At 42.4% G+C, this 17785-nt stretch overlaps 1 protein-coding gene across 8 annotated transcripts in view; it reads right to left on the bottom strand.

Moving 5' to 3' along the window:
• schip1 (schwannomin interacting protein 1) overlaps positions 1-17785 on the bottom strand; it is a 223690-nt gene that overhangs the window by 12352 nt on the left and 193553 nt on the right. The window contains exon 1 of one of the 8 annotated variants that reach the window (XM_005930034.2): positions 12946-15045. The exons of 6 other annotated variants lie outside the window; for them this stretch is intronic. In XM_005930034.2, coding sequence (XP_005930096.1) covers positions 12946-12975 — 30 coding nt within the window. In that variant the 5' untranslated portion in view covers positions 12976-15045. Of the gene's footprint in view, positions 1-5519; positions 7928-12945; positions 15046-17785 lie in introns of those variants that run through there. One more of the 8 variants, XM_005930033.3, reaches the window with a different exon arrangement.

The raw sequence follows: 17785 nt of genomic DNA, 5'->3' as shown, positions 1-17785 counted from the left end.
ACCTTGCTCATCTGTCTTGTTGTTTCCATTTACATGCTTTCTTCTTCATCTTCATCCTCAGGCCCGTCCTAACCCTTCCATCAAACGATCTCTCTGCGTTCACTCTGTTCGTTACGCTACTCCAAATCGCACATCACACCTTCACCGCTCTCCCACTCATTTTCTCAACTCCTTCTCTCCCACCTTTCCTCTCTCACTGCCTATCTCTCTTGACAATTGCGTGCAGGCGTTGGTGAGAGTGCCTTCACTGAGGACAAATTAACATATTAACATAATCCCACTCCACACAAGAGGCCGCAAGACACTCCTTGTGCAGTGAGCACACACACACATAAACACGCACTGGCATGTTGAGGAGCGGACCTGGCACTGCTCTGTTTGAGACACTCCCTGGAGAACACACTTGAAAGTTTCAATTCACCGCTTCAAAGGTGCAACAGCAGCCTGTGTGGCACAGTGCAGGTCAAACACGTATACTACACATCACTCATACTGACTGCAACAAAGCTGTCACTCATGTTACTCCACTGAACAGTAGCTCCAAGCAAAGGTAAGAATCAAAAGCAGCAGGCTCACTGAGCATCGGTAACTGCATGCTCCGCTCATGTGGTGAGAGCTAAGAAAAGACTAAAATGAGGGATGGGTGGGAAGGAATTCTTCACGAAGGCTCAGGGGATATTTTGGATGTTATTAATGTCACCTTAACAACAGGTAAAGACATGCTGAAGACCTTATGGGGCGTCTGTTAGCAGACTGTAGGTGGAAATAAAGATGCAGATCTATTTAACAGCTTTGTGTTTATCCAGTTTTTAGTAATGTTTTACTATTCAGCTCAGCAGCACAGATTTACATTTAATGTCCAGTCATTAGAGTTCAGAGTTTTTTTTTAAATACATTAGTGATGCAGAAGACAAAGCATATGCTGCAATAATGTGCAACAGGGATGCCCAAGGACACGCTGGTTACTGATGATATTCAAGAGCAATAATTAACAGCACTGCTTATGAGTTTTACTGTTATACTCTTAAGCTGGTTCGACTCTATATAATGCAAACAATGAATACAGGAAAGCCAGGGCTGTTTTTAATCTGAATATTTTCTCAGTCAGCCAAGAAATCCTTCAATTCATTCAAGGTTACATCTTCACATTCGTGTTGTCTGTCTGACTAACACTGCAGAACACAAAGATATCCACTTGGTAATTATATGGTATAAAACAAGGAGGAAAGAAGCAGACCAGCGGGTTTAAGAAAACAGCCTATTAATGCAAGATAATTCTTAATTTTATTAGGGGGGTTATATTGGCTGGGTCTGATTATTGGGGGGGTCATAACCCCCCTAACCCCCCTGGAAATTACGCCCCTGGCAGGTATAGTCGTGATGCACTGTCCAAACTGATATGAAGACACACAAAACAACATTACGTTCCATAAAGAAGTGGGAAAATCTCTGGGAGTCAAACTGTAACACTGATCTGCAGTTGGATTAAAGCCGGATTAATGTTGTTGTGTTTGTGTCCGTAAGCATAGCTCTTTGGCTACACAGAGGAAAGGATTATTACAATCCAACCAACCAGAGGCTATGGAGACGCACATGCGTGTTGCTGGTGGTGATAATGTGAGGTGTGTGGATCTGACACTGCGTGGTCACTGGCTAACGACTTGTGACTGATAAGTTCTTATCTGGTGAACTTACCCTGACAAATTCTCATTTCTTCGGCGAGCACCATAACGCACTACATATTGGTTTCACATTTGTTTGCCCACATTACTGGCTGTTATATTGTTGACATCGCCCCCTGGTGACAGTAGACGACTACATCACGCAGATGTGGCTCTGCAAAGCTCTGCACCTGACACCTGCCTGACAAAACAACTTCCTTTCATTGAATAGGCGTCATCTGTTATACTGCTTGTTTGCGTTGTGCGCTTGTGTGTGCGTGCAGGTGGTAAAACAGTCATCATGAGAGATCCATAAACCTTTTAGAAAGGTGTTGAATATGCAACTAACAAGAGGAAGTGGGAAATGGGCAGAAAAAAAATGTGCATGTTTTTTTTCTCTTTAAATGTTAATATTTCATATTAGTTTCAGTTTTTCCCTTGACTGAAAATCAGTTTAATTACATACTTTTCAAACACAGGAAGCTATCACATCCTGTCACAGTTTCCATATTCACTTCCACCTCTTACAGGTGTGACTTTTGAATGACAAGCAAACCTTGCAAGTCACAGGCTCCAGGCACACAAACCCTTTCCATTAGGTTTGCTATTCAAACATTCTTCGGTGCGCTTTACTCTGTAATTTTTCTGCTAAATATCCTCCCAAAGAAAGAAGAAAAACTAAAAATCCACAAAGCGCAAATGAGCATTTCCACTTGATGATGACATGGAAAATTGCTGGATCCATTACATTAACATTTTAATGCATGAAACGAGTAAGAGACACCGAATGAGAGATCATCCTAACTACCTCCATCAGTTCCTGGCCTAAACACTAGAGCCATCACTTTCCAAATTAGATTGGGACCAACACAATTGGACTAATTTCTGTTTTTCCTCAAAATCACCAAGCAATTTCCTCTGCTGAAAAAACCCTCATTGACAAAGGCATTTCCTCCTCTCCACTCTGCAGTACAACCATTCATCCGCAGGCCTAGAGGGGGATTTAGGCCTGGCAGTGGACGACAGGGTGCTTGTTTTGAGCCTTCAAATCTTCCCTGAAAATCTATATTAGAGAAGGGAGATGAATTTAATTATCCGCACCAGCAAAGAGCATCCTCCTTCTGCCTCCCACAAAATTGTTGGCTCTCGTGGCCAGAATTTTTTCAGTGGTTAAGATCTGAGACGTGTTTACATATAAATGCGGATGTGCATGAATCAGTAGAGCTGTGCTTGACTTTTCTCTGATTTCAGTCTCTGAAAGCCTTCTTTTACTGTAAATTAAAATATGTGGTAGATAGTGTTTCTTTAAAACTTATAAACCCCTTCACTCCTTTGCGAAGGCTGAGTGTCTGGAGACTTGGTGGACAGGTGGAGCAAGGGAAGTGCATATTAAAGTTTGGAACAGATGGGGATCACTTTTGTTGAATTTGAGACATATGGTATTAGCCTTGGCTGAGGAGTGCTCAACAAGGTTTCTTCATCTCTTTTCACACAATTCCTTACAAAGTGGTCTCTCTTTTTCTGCACAATGGAGTCTTTTCAGTGACCCGGACCTTACTCCCTGACTGAGAACAAGAACCCACTGTTATCACACATGCACTTGCACAAAAATTCCGTTCTTGTGAGCACAGACTTCAGGTCTTCATGTATATTATTAGTAAATGCACGACAGTGGAGCACACCTGGGCATGACTGAGTGCTTGTTTTCAGCGAAGGTGCTGTGTCGATGTGCGTGTGCGTTGCTGCGTTATGAAATTTCTGTGTGATGGTGTGAATCCAAACAGGGATGACTTCACTCACATATATTTTCCAGGACTAACAGTGGGATGCTGCTGAACCCTCAGCTTTACAAACAGAAACAAGGCCAAAAAGTCTTCTGTGTGAGCCAGTTGTTATGACTGTGCTACATACTTTCACATTTCACACAGATGTTCTTGCAGGCTTAGAGTAAAACTGGATCAACTTGACTATATTTAAAATTTAAAATGTAACATTGAGGGGAAAATGCTCATTTCTATTTTTGCTTTCTTGCTTGTCTGCACTGTCTGTACCACTGTAATGTACAATTACAGATCGAAAACAGTGAGTGCATGTCCAGCAGCTGGTAATCCATTATACAGCATAGCTACTTAGAAGCATATCTAAAGCAAAATAGCACATGAGATTTTGTAACCCCTAAATAAATCAAAGTGAACAAAGTGTCAAATCTTCGTGGTCTTCTTGGCATACAGTTATACAATGACTTTCTGAGGATGGCACCTGCTTTATGAGGACAGCTTTACACCCTGTAGGCTAAACTGACTGACTACTGGAAGAGCCTTCCCATCTACACGGCAGTGATATTCTCATCTCAGCAGCAGAGGAAGCGCACAGATTTCTTTAAATGTCTCTAAAGAGGTGTGTGCTTGTGTGTGTAAGACTTTCTTCAATTCTCATGCTATCTGAGACCCGTCTGTCCAGGCAGTGGAACATTCCATACAGATAAGAGACCTCACCTTTGACCCCCCGTATAGTTCAGCTGCAGGTCAGTGCAAGGCTGCTCCTGTCACTCAGATTGGAAGGGAACAACTCAACAAGTGGCATTGGGCTACACATGAATGTTCATGTGGGGTAAAAGAGGTGGGGGAGGGTTTTGGTGGGAGAAAGGAAAAAAAGAAGGGGGGGGGGAGAGAGACTGACAAAGGGAGGCAGAAGAGATAAGGAGCATGAAGTGGGTTTGGACAGGACAATGGGTCCACCATGTGACACTAGAGCATTCTTTCAAGCAGAAGGGCCGAGTATTTGTAGAGCAAAGTGCAGCAAAGTTACAGAATAAAATCCTGGTTCCTCATACTGTTTTGTCATAACGGTGGCCCGAATACGTAAGTGCTTCAACGCCCAAACTACATCAGCCTCGGTCTTTGAGCTGCATTCACAGCTGTGCACAACACGCAAAAGTGGATTAAATGGAAAGTTCAGCCATTTGGATTTTTTTTTTATTACTTTTCTTGCTGAAAATCAAATCAGAAGCTGAAACTCACTATCACGTCTCTGCTCAGTATGAAGGTGAGTTAGTTCACCGAGGAGACTGGGAACTAACAAAAACTATTAGCCCATTAGCTCTCTCTCTAGAGCAAATCCTTGAACTAGTGATGTCAGACTTACACAGTGCAGTGTTGCGTTGGACTATTTCTGAGCCAGTTGCAGTAAGAGACATTATTATATTAATAAAGACATCAAAGCACTCAAAGGATCCCTGAACTGAAATCTGTGGGAAAATTCCACCAAAGATCGAGGTGGAGGTTTAACTTTCAGGGCACATGAGCTTTTAAAAACTTTATTTTGGGCCTAAATCAGGAAAACGTTTGAAGCATTTTTATCAGATTTTAAGCAGATTCTGTAGTTTTTTTTCTCCCCATGACCATTAAAGTTAAATTAAGACCTCCAAATAACTTCCCAAATAAGTGCCTTTAAAGGTCTAGAATAACTTGGTGGAGTCACTTTATGAAGGCTTTTACTCACAGTGAGGTTAATGGGCCATCATGAAACGCACAATTTAGTGTATTCATTGGATTGGATTAAACAAATAAAACATTTCATACTGATTATAAATAAATTACAGATGGCTGCATTAGGAACTGAGTTAACTCCGAACTCTGTAGTAGCGCTTTTACACTTTGCATTAAGTTTGAACTTCTATTTTTGTCACAAAACAGAACAAAAGTATGTTCAGTGGTTTAAGTTGGCAGACACGAAGTAGAAGAAACCTCCAACATAACCACGGGGATGGATATTACCTAAAATAATCCACCTGCTGACTTCACACACTTTCAAATCATGCAATTAATGATCAAAATTTGATTCCATACTTTCTTTTACCTCTTTATAATCATCACTGAGGTAGAGACTGGAGGCTTGCCTGATGACATCATCCACCCCTCCACATACATCCGTTTTATCCAGTGCCTCCCTCATCCTTCTCTCCTTCTCCGTTTTCCTGTCTTTTCCCTTCTACGTCCCAGTCAGTAGGTTGTAGTCCACACTGACTCCTGAGCTTTAGTCCAGTCAAAATGCATCATAATCCCAGTCAACTGACCCCTATCTACTTCTCTACTGGTGTCTTCTCCTCGTCTTACCCTAACATGTTGTGACGCTGTTTCTCCTTCCCTGCACTTTCTGAATACTCTGCACGCTCGGTCTATAGGTTCATTCCGCCTCTCCCACAGGACTGAAAAAGCATAGTTGTCAGAGGTAAAGCCCCTTTAGACCCTCCCTACCTTCCACCCTCTGGCCAGGGCAGCCTCTCACAGCTCAGGACAGGAAAGAGAGAGAGAGAGCGAGGAGAGAAACTCAGACGGGTGTTTGTTTCATCTTCATGCCCTGACATGAGGACAGCAGCTGCTCACCACCAGTTTGAAAAGAGACACCTCAGCGATGGGACAGGGATATCCGCAGTATGTGTGTGTAGGGGACTGTGCTCGCCCATGTGTGTTTTCGATGGTTTTTGTTGTGTCTAAAAGCCCTCCTGGACGTCATCTCTCGCTCTTTATATTTCTTCCCAGTCTGTCCCACCTAGGATTTCTGCGTATGATAAAACTTTGCAAATCAGACTATACACTGAAGGTGAATGAATGTTTAAGAGTGAGCATATGTAACAGAGAAGGTGGTGTACTCCCTTCCTGCTAAGGTAAAAATAGTGCCTGGTCCAGACTCCAAAGCCAGCAAACCCCACAGCCCCGGCTAGCTAAATAAACCCTGACAGAGCACAATAGACCATTAGTCTGGCACACAAGCACACACACAGTCACTCACTCACTCATAAACACAAAGATTGCTTGTGCCTTGTATCGGTGACTTACAATTTCAATCTGAGCTCTCCATGGTGTGTAATGATCTCATCTTTGTGAGACGTTATTGACCCGTGACTCATATATTTGTCATAGCCGCCCAGACAGAAAATTATATCCAGATATGGCTGCAGCTTCACACTGCAGGGAACATGACTTCACACAAACACACGCAGTCACACACACACCGTCAGCTGGTTACACAGAAAAATGGCCGGTACGACAAGAACTTAGAATGACAAATCTGGTACTCACTTATATTTTTACTTCATAATGACGAAATGCCAGCACATCTCTGACAGATTACAACTGATGTTATTGTTTTTACTCCTTCCTGTTAAATTTTTCAGGCACAGTGCATTCAATACACAGTTGTATTTTAGAGGTTTGTTTTATTTTATTTAATGGAAAACAAGATACATCAAACTTTGTATTTCCAAAGGTGGAAATCTGAAATATCCCAGAAGTGAAAGGTATTTTACACATGCAATGTTACCTTGTAACATGTGTGCTGCTTCTCGTATACTCTATAAGGCCTTCCCAGGCCACGAGAATCATTTCCAGTAGTTAGTGTACTAGATGAGAAATAAGATAACTTGGATAAATTTCCAGCCTGATTGAAGGTGGAGGGTGTTAGCTAGCTAGAGGGTGTATCAAACAGCATTAGTGACCATGCAGGATCCAGTGCCATCCTTAGTTACTGTACCTTCAGAATCTGTATGAAATGAGGGTCATCTCAAGGGCACAATTGCCCAGGACCCTCAGCAGGTTGGGGGGAAGATCATAATGACCATTTGCTCCATCTGACATTATAATTTGAACCTTTTTCCTCACAATTCAAGGTAACTTTTTGTTTTGTTTACTGTATTTCATGTTTGTGTGTACTGGATTATACGTACTCTAATCTTTCAAACATTCTTTGTAATTCATGTGGGAAAACAGCTTAAGATATTCACGATATATTTGCAGCAGTATTTTAAAATCATTATTACGTATTAGGAACAACAACTGAAACTATGGTACCCTTAAAAGCTTTATATAATTAGACAAGCTAACCCTGATCTCAAACAGAGTAGACATGAAAGTTAAATAGAGTTTTTTTTTTTAAAATTTTTTAAAGCATTAAACCACCGCCTACAGGTGGCTTCAGATGATGTATCACGCTAAACAGTGAGGGATCTAAATGAAAGACAAGGATATCAGATAAGAAATAAAATACCCAGCCAAGGACAAAGGGGTACACGAGGATTGAGAGGAGAAGACGAGAGGGAAGAGAATGCCAAGTGGTACTGATGAACATGAGTCACATTCATCTGTTTCTCTGCTCAGAGAGAGCGCGCAGATGAGAATAACACGAGAAAAAATATCAAAGAGGAAGACAGTTGGGGAATAATGCAATTGGATGATAACATCAAAGAGCTTTTGAACACACACACACACACACACACACACACACACACACACACACACACACACACACACACACACACACAGAAGGGTTAAGTGGAAAAAATAGGAAGTGGATTTGATTCAGTGTTGATCCCTGTGGATTATGGGCAGAGTACAGCGAATTGTCTGGCTGTCTCCTGAATCCACCCACACTGGGGTGCTGCTGGGGACAATACATGCAACACACACATACATGCGCAGGCTGATAAAGCCAGTGGTAGCCGTCAGCGAGAGCGGCCTGTTTGGAGTTAGAGGGTGGGGCAGAGTTTGCCCCGCTGGATCTCGACTTCATTACTGAGGCTGACTTCATCGTGAAGGTGAAGTCACTGCTGATTCAAGTGTGATAGAAGGCTGGGAGGAATTGGTTACCTGGTCTACCTAGGCAAAGGAGGCAAACAAACGCACATCCACTCACTAGTGCAAACATTCCCTACTGACAGTTCAAAGGCGAAGTGAACTGTGGGTACTTTAAGCTACATTTAGGACACACACACACGAGGCTGCACACATGCAAGTTAGTTCTTCTAGTATAGGTGATGACTTGACTTTATGGCCAGCTGAGAGAGCGAGTATGAAAGACAGAGAGACACATACACACACAGAAAGGCTTATTGTTCCAAGTGAACAGAGGGTGACTGTGGGAGAGGGTTCCTGGCACCTCCTGTACGCCTGGGATCCAAGGCCAGTGGCGCTATGTGTGTTTCTGTACTTGTATATCTATCTTTGTGAGGACCAATACAGAATTGAGAACTTAGGGGTGAGGACACTTAGGACAGTCTGGTTGCTCGTCATTTTCTGACACACTTCACAAGGTGTGTTGAAGGGGTAAGACCTGGCTTTAGGATAAAGGTTTAGCTTTAGGAAATACATAATATTCCAATGTCCTCACAAAGATAATAGTAACAAACGCATGCCTGTGCACATGCTGTAGAATCACATCTTTACTATTTATCATCTTTCTAATATCTGTATGTCATTATCATACCAGTTTTACTGACACGTTTGAAAGTAACGCCACATATTCTCATCTGATCTGATCTTATTTTGGAAAGAGGAGGAAAAGAACGGGGTCTGCTACCATAGCAACGTGGTAAGAATTTCTCCATGGTGATGCTCTGTGTTCCAAACAAATTGGGCTGTGAAAGGAACACAGGGCAGCCCATCGGGAAGTCTGCAAAACTCACACTGAGGCATGCTTTTGAGGGAGCTCCAATTCTGGTAAATTGCACAATATTAAACATACTGTTAGAGTGATGTTAAGGAACTCAAAACTCATGCAATCCCAGGCACATACATCATGATGCAATGCAATTAATCCAAAAATGATACGGTCTGGGTGTCTTTTAGGGAAAGAAATGCTCTTATTTTCCCTTCTGATCTTCCTGTCCATATAGGCAAGGGAATATGAGTTATGAGTTTTATGTTAATAATACGATATGCACAAAAGTTTTTAGTATTTTTTTCAATAAAATTTCATAACATTTCCCTTTTATGTGTTGGCTCTGTCCTGAGTTTAGTGTGACCTACAGTATAACCTGCCAAAACAGTGGTGTATTTAGGTCAGCCAGATAAATCGAAAGGTATTTCAAGGGCCACATGCAACCTAATTTGATCTCAAGTGGGCCACACAAGTAAAACCTCCACACGGGCTACAAAGAAAAGGTCTGAAAACGTCCACATCCGAAAATCCAAAACACATGATGAAGAGCTCGACACGTCTTAGGAAAAACAAATGAGGTTTTGAACTATCAGTGTCAGTTTTTCCACATATATAAATAAATATATCAGGACCACATCTTGGCTTGGGTAATTACGACATTACCCCATGGGGGATGTTTGTCAGCAAGAAGGCTTTAAAACCGACAATGACTCAGACCTCTGCTTTGCACCAAAATGCATCTAAAGTCCAAAAGTTAAGCCTTATTTACTTATTTACTGGACTTAGGGCCAGTACTGCTAAAGGACTGATTAAAAAATAAATCAGAAACATGCCCAACAAGCAACATGAGCACTGGAAAGAAGTTGTACAGCATCACATGCTTGTGCATTAAGTTTGAAAAGCTTGAAAAGAAGCACATAAAGCTCAAGTTAGTATTAGCAGAGAAAAGGAAATAAGTTTAAATACATGTTTATCTCTGTGTAAACTTATGCCTTTCACTTACATTATACAAACATAATGTATTAAGGTCTATGGCCTAGTGTACTATGGAAAACAATATTGACAGTAATTCCATAGATTTTTGCTTATTGCACCAACTTATCGATTGGTTCTGTCAGGCTGGAATGATCTACCAGTGCGATCTACAGCACTGTACTCTCATTTATAATTCATTAGGCCACACCTCATATACAGTTACACTTGAACTCTCTCCATCGTTTTCCAGTCAAGCTTGGAAAACTGCATGAGCTCATGTAGCCCCAACATAAATATACATATGTACATACAAATACTACGCGTAGGAGTACTCAGCATTCAGTGAGAGTGCCCCCCCACACCTCCAGGCCTTGGCAAGCTGACAATATTCCTCCAGCCCAGGATGACACACTGTGGCCAAGCTGATAAACCTCCCCATCACCCTTCACCCTACTGGTTATTGCTGCTGCTGCTGACAGCAATACGGCGCTGCGAGATTTATAGATTTACACGAGAATCTGAAAACAGGGCGGCATACCGAGACCTCAGACTCGAGTAAACACACAGAGGGTCTGCGTGCTTTTGGCTCACTTAAACACTTAATGAAATGAAGTGCAGCACAGAGATAAAGGAGATCTAGCAGATGATTGGTTATTAAAGAGACAATGTTTTCCTCTTTTTGGACTTTAAACTAACTAGAACCTTAATCGATTGATGGCTTCAGATGACTGCGGGTTAAATGGCTGCTTTTCTTGTTCTCCCAGGGTCAGCCTGCCTCCTAATTGGCTAATGGTATCAGACATTAAGTGGGAGCTTGCCTGATATGGTATGTGGGGAATACAAAGGGAAGAAAAGAGGATTTAAACTGCTAACCTCCAAACACAGAGGACCACACCTTATTTAAAGCAGGACAAAACACTGATGCTGATCTTAAAAAAAGAGATGGGCTCATACATGGCCACACTGACCTCTCTCTATTTTCCACTTCATCTACTCTCTGACAATTTTATGTCACATCACACCCCTCACTCTTTCCTTCTCTTCAATCCTGTCTCGCCATTGCCCTTTGCTACTTACCAACCCTCTGTGTGTGTGTGTGTGTGTGTGTGTGTGTGTGTTATTCTGTGTGTGTGAGGGGCGCTGTCTGCCTGCTGGTTGCCAGGTTACCAGTCTAATTGAGAGGCCTCTAGAGAGTAGCTGTTATCAGAAGAGCTTGAACCTCTTCTTCCGCTTACTGCTCGAATTCTTTCTCTTATTTTTTCCATCTCGCTCTTTTCCAGTATTTTTGCCACATTAAAGCCATCTCTGCTTTTAACTTTTTTAACATCTCCTTAATTTTCCCTTCCTCTTTACTGGAGATGATTATGATTATTTTTTTCATGTGTATTATCTATTATAGTTGCCTTGGAAGACTGTTCGTCATTGCTGTCTGCACACTTCTTATTGGACTTTGCTCAGCCAGAGGTGTCAATTTTCTTACTGTTTCATCTCTGCCTTTCATCTGTTATCTCCACTATCCCTTTGGCGTCTCTGGTTATCTTGTGCTCTTTCCTTCATTCCTGCCATTTCTCAGTCACTCAATCGAGCCTTTATCTGCCACAAACATGGCAGGAAATCCTTATCCCATTACACAACTGCTCCCTAACCCAACACGAGCGCAAATCCACCCTCCTGACACGCAAATACTGATATGTGGAGGACGCATAGGGAATAATACAAATATTATATCTTTTTAAGGGCAGTTTATTGATTCCATAAGATAATCTTAAGAATACAGAGCACTTGCATGAAACAGCCAAGAGATCAGACTGCACAAATGTGGATAATTGTAGAGACGTGAGCATTTGGGAACTGTTAATAACCCGCTTGGGAGTACGCTTGATCAACTCAGCTGAAGGTTTCATGCAAGTGAATTTGAGCTAAATGCAAAATGTTGCGGTTAAAGGACAGAATATGGAGTTTTCATCTTGAAGTTCCATATTACATGTTGATGAAACACTTTAAGTACACCCACAAGGCCCATCCATCTCTCTGGGACTCTCTGCACTTGTTTCTTCTCATCAAAGAAGCTCCATCTTTTCCTTCCTCGCAGCCTCCCCCGGCATATCCCCTCATTTCTTGTGCCTTTCATCTACCTCTCTGCTTGTTTCCACTCTCCATCTTCACTGCATTGCAGATTTTCTTCCTGAGAAGAGCTGGTTATAGAAAACCGGATGCACAGCTGTGATGTGATGCTTGCCTTTAATCACAGATGCTTCATTTCTCCCAATTCTTAGTTAGATAAAGTGGGACACTGCTGTCACATGTCCCACCAGGGTCACCCACACGGCCATAAACATGAATCCACACACAAGCACACCCTCCACGCATTATCATTTAAATATTTATCACAATGTTTTCTCCACCATACAACGAATATTGTTGCGCCGCTATATGAATCTCACAGCTTTGAAAATCCTTTACATCGGCTAGTTGTGAGAATATGAACTTGCAGTTCCATGCAAAACTCATGCTTCCATGTTATGGGGGTTGTATGACGAGGAGGTGGATGGGAGTTAGGACATTATTCCCTGGAGTCAAGTTCTCTCTTAGCAACCAGACAGCCATCAGATTCACAACACAATCACGTAACTGCAAAAGACAGAGCAACACTCCCACACAGGTCTGAGTCTCAGTAGTGACACACAAGTCCTGCACATGTGTGCTGAGTGTCCTATTTTCAAATGTGACATTTAAAGCTTCACTGTAGGGAAAACTTACGATTTATAAAACGCTACACGTAACAAAATAAAAAGAATCATCATCAATTTGCGCCTGTAAGACTGCCAGCTGAAGCACAGCAATGTTTGTTGTGTCATTTTGGTCAGACAAATACCTGGTACGAACAGTTTTCCTGGTGGACCATCCTTCACAGCATCCTAGAGCGGAGCTGCCTGAGCTGAGGGAACAGGAGCGGGACTGGGATAAGATTCCCAGCCCTGCAGTGGTATTCCAACGGAGAAGAGAGGAGCGATCCCACTCAGCGTTTGATCCAAACTCAGAAAAATCTGTCACTACCACTGCTTGCCTCTCGTTGTCAGTCAGTTCAGTCTTCACCCTCTGCTTTTCTGTCTCTTTATGCTTGTTTTCTGCTCTGTCTGTTTGTTAACAGAAAAGGGCAGGGTCTGATCGCTGCTTCCCCAAAGCTGAAAGAGGGAGGGGAGTGAGAGACTGGAGGAGGGGTGTGAGAATAAGAGAGGGAGGGAAAGACGCTGTGAAAAGCAGAGTACACTCCCGCTCGCCTTTCTCTGTCTGCTTTGGACTGAAAAGGGGGAGGAGCTGTGGGGCTGAATGTATGCCCAGTGGGGAGAGGGGATTGTGGAAAAGGGATGAGGGAGGGTGCGGGTGGTGTGGGTCCGGGCCAGGATGTCATTCAGCTGTTTTATATAAAGTCATACCAGATACGGAAAGCGGACCAAAGACAAGGGCAGTGGAGAGACTTTCATTCCTTAACCTTTATCTTAATCTGCATGTGTGTTGCACAAAGTGGCACCGAATAAAAGCTCAACCTGAAATGTGTTGTAATCAGAAAGTATGCGAAAGCTGAAAGTATCAAAAGCTGGCACTGATTGTTTGAAAAGACACAAATCATTCACTTATTTAGTTATTCCTCCCCAAACATTCCTTATTTAAAGTGAAGCAGTGTGTCTCTCGCTTAATTTATGTAGACATTTTTATGACTTTTGCCTCACTGTGTGAAAGTATACATGTTCATCTTCAGCTTCCCTTCATTGTCATTCTCTCCCTCATTGTAAGATTATAATCCCACAGTGGCAGATGGCCGGTCTATAATCCACATGGAGGTCAACCTCCTCAGATAATCTCTACCTTCTCTATCTCCATCTATTTGTTTTTAATTCCAGTGAGATGATGTGTTCTTCTCGTTCTTTTACTGTAACCCCACTTTTATTTACTTTAAAATGACTGCACAAACACTCTAAAATAGTCATTTTAAGCTTTAAACTACACAAACCAGCATACTGAAGCTACAGAACTGTTTGGACTCTACAGTAAGTATCTGCTTTCTTCCATTATAAACATTCCCATCAGAGGAAGTGGAAAAACTTCCAACAGTGGTTTGGAGGATGTGAGATTCTCATGCCGTTGCAACATGCATCTGTTTCAAGTTTCATGTTTGTCTTTTGTGGGAAGGTAGCTAGCCACACACTAACCCTGTTATCTCATCCGTCCTCCAGGCCAAATCTCTCTATCCGATATTGATCTTTGTTGGGTGACGCTGCTTTTCCGATAAGACCACTCTTGGGTTTAATGACCTGGATGTGGATCGATGAGCTCCCTGCTCTGATCTCGCTGCTCAAGCCTGCGCATCATTGGCTCTGGGTTAGCTTTCTGCACGGTGCCCAGCTGGGGAGGGCTGGAAGAGCGCCCATACTGTGACACTCACTGATGATATAATTATCTTTGTATGATAAACCTGTTTTTTTTCTCATAGAATACCAAATGGGCCTCATAAAAGCACTTTTAAGCTTACAAGCATACATTAAACAAGCTCAAAGTGGCTAAATATGAAGAGGGTCAGGACATCCCAAATTATAGTGTATAGTACAGCTTCCAGATGTGCATTAAAGCAAACAACTTTAAGCTGTTATACAATTCAAAAGAGTGGAAAAAAAAGATATAGAAATGTGTTCAATGTGCAGCTGTAATGTAACCCAGGCAGTTTTTGGTGTGCATTTGGGCATAAACGTATTTATTTGTGCTCTTAGGCTGGCAATTATAACAGTCTGTGTGGAGACTGGCTTGCTTTTTGGAGTCAGCTTTAAAGTACAATGTTCAGCACACAGATTCATTTTTCAGCCCTAGAATAGGTTGCAGCTTGATCAGAACTTTATAAAAACTGAACAGCTATTGTAGGTTTGCTTTGGTAGTTACTTTCTGCCCTGTAGCAATAAATAAATAAATATATAAAGAAATAAAAATAAAAATCAGTAAAATATATTTAAATTTAGAAGAATTGTTTTGAACCGATGGATGGATGCATGGGTGGATGGATGGATGGATGGGTGGATGGATGGATGGATACATGGGTGGATGGATGGATGCATGGGTGGATGGATGATGCTCCCATGACGCTTGTCAGAATTTGAACTTCTCTCTCACCCACTTTTGTATAACATATTCATTTTAAGTGAAACCATGAGTGCGAGCCTATGTTTAGGCTCCACAGGTAAAGAACATCAGCATGAAACAACTTCCCACAAGCAATGAGTCAATGACTTGATTCAGTCCAGTATGTGGAGCCTCAAGATGCTCTTGTGTTTTCCAATACAGATGTAGTCATTTCACTCTCTGTTGCACAAGTATATGCATCCAGCCAACACTACAAAGCAGTGAAACAACTTTGATGTCCAACATCACGAGCCTAGCTTTGATAGAGGAATCCACAGCCACCCCCTTTCCCCTCCTCTGTCACCATGGCAGCAGTCTGTCTGAAGACACCCCCCCACTGACCTTCACAGGGTTGTCAAGGTTACAATCTGAGTCACAGCACAGGTGGAGACGGAGAGAGCATCTCTTTATTCACACCAAGAAAAGAAACAATATCAGACTCCATCCAGACTGCACACTGTGAAGACCCCCACTCTCAAATTACACACACAATTATATACACAGAGAGTAACAAGCACACAGAACAAACAAAGTTTTAAAAAGCTGTGATTATGTAAGTGACCTAAAACACCACAAAGAAAACCCAGAACAAAAATTATTAACCTGAGTCGGGCAGACTGCAGTTTTGCCTCCCACTCACTGGCCACGTTATGAGATGCTAAAACTAACTCACTGGATCTCCACCAGCAGTGACTTTCTGCTAAAATACAATAGCTGCCTGCTGATTCTAATGTAAACTCTAACAGTCATATGTAATTTATGCCTGCACAGAGCAGAGGGAATTGCTGTTGTGTGTGCCACTTGCTGCGAGAGTATGTTGTGTACACTGAGGACTCTTCGCTCATTCTTCTTTTCCTCATCTCATTTTGCACATCAAAACAACACTTGTGTGTGTGTGTGTGTATTTAGCTTTGCGATGTGGGCATATCTGTACAGGAAAACAGCAGGAGTGAATACTTCATCATAAGTAAATGATCACTGAGTGAATAATACTGCTGTTCATTCTTCTGTAACTAGTGGGATACAGAGCGGACAGGAAGTGGTGCTGTAGGTGGGAAATAATGTCCCGTAACACTCTGCAGAGCTCATGGAAAATACATGAGTCTCAAGCACGCTATGACACCTCCTCTCTTTCTCCGACAAACAGCTTGTCCTCTCTCTTTTTATCTGCTGTGCCATCTACCCCTCCTTCCTCTCTGTCTTTGGCCTTTCAGCATAACTACATTTGATTTCTTTTGCCACTTTTCTCCATCTTCCCCCTCATTTCCCCCTAGTGCTCCTTCTCTGCTACCCCCCCTCGCCCCCTCCCTCTGGCTCAGCGGGAAGAGAGGAGCACAGATGCTTTTAGCGAGCTGACATTTTGTGCCAGTGTAAAAACACTGCATAGCAAAGCAGGTTGGCTCAGTGTGAGGGCCAGATTCTGGCGGTAATGAGCTCACTCTGACAGGGAGGAACTGATGTGGAAGGCCAAGGAGTGCGTGTGTGTGCGTGTGTGTGCGTGTGTGTGTGTGTGTGGACGACCAGCCACTAGAGGTTGTTCTAATGAGGACTCTATGCCTACGGTTTGTGGTGGAAAGACAGGGCCTGCTGTGATCACTAGCCTGTATTAATATTTGCCTTGCATTTTTAAAGGCGCATCAGTGCATTAACATTCAAATACCAGCGAACTAAATGACTAACTGACCACCAGTTACACTTGTGCAATGATGAAGTCCATTATGAAACAGCAGTTGTGAGTCACAGAGAATAACAAGCAGCTGAGACAGAACTATGGCATGGTATGTCTCCTTGGCAGCAGATAGAAAATGGCAAAAGCAAAAAAGATGGCTTGAAAACACAGAAAAGAACAGATTTTCTAACCTCCCTCTCTTAAGGGTGTGTGCAAAATAATCTAGAATAAATATGGGGGAGGGGGGCAGACCAAACTGAACATTACTAACTAGTCCAGACTAGTTAGTAATGTTCAGTTTGGTCTTCTGGAGGTAGTTCTTCACTAAGAGCATATCGTTACTATGATTTGGGTTGTTGTTGTGTTAGAGGACAATGTTTCCCAGTGTTTCCCTGTGGAGATCTTTTCATCTCATCTGACCAATCTATTATTTTAATAATAATAATGGATTGCATTTATATAGCACTTTTCAAGACCCTCAAAGCGCTTTACAATTCCACTATTCATTCATTCTCACACTGGTGGAGGCAGCTACTGTTGTAGCCATAGCTTCCCTGGGGCAGACTGACAGAAGTGAGGCTGCCATATTGTGCCATCGGCCCCTCTGGCCATCACCGGTAGGTGAAGTGTCTTCACCTACTGGTGACCAAGATTGTCCGAGCCGGGGCTCGAACCGGCAACCTTCCAATTACAAGACAAATTGCCAACTCTTGAGCCACGATCGCCCTCGTCTGAAAACAGCTGCAAATAATTGTCTCAGCCATTTAGCTCGATTAATTCCTATTGATTGATGACTACCTCACTCTAGACCAGTGATGAACTCATTTACATTGTGGGCCACATACAGCCCACTTTGATTATAATAATAATAATAATA

The sequence above is a fragment of the Haplochromis burtoni genome, unplaced genomic scaffold (genome assembly GCF_018398535.1).
Source record: "Haplochromis burtoni strain Fernald_Lab_line unplaced genomic scaffold, NCSU_Asbu1 Contig_128, whole genome shotgun sequence".
Classification (NCBI taxonomy): domain Eukaryota; kingdom Metazoa; phylum Chordata; class Actinopteri; order Cichliformes; family Cichlidae; genus Haplochromis; species Haplochromis burtoni.
This window is presented reverse-complemented; position numbering and strand designations above follow the sequence as displayed.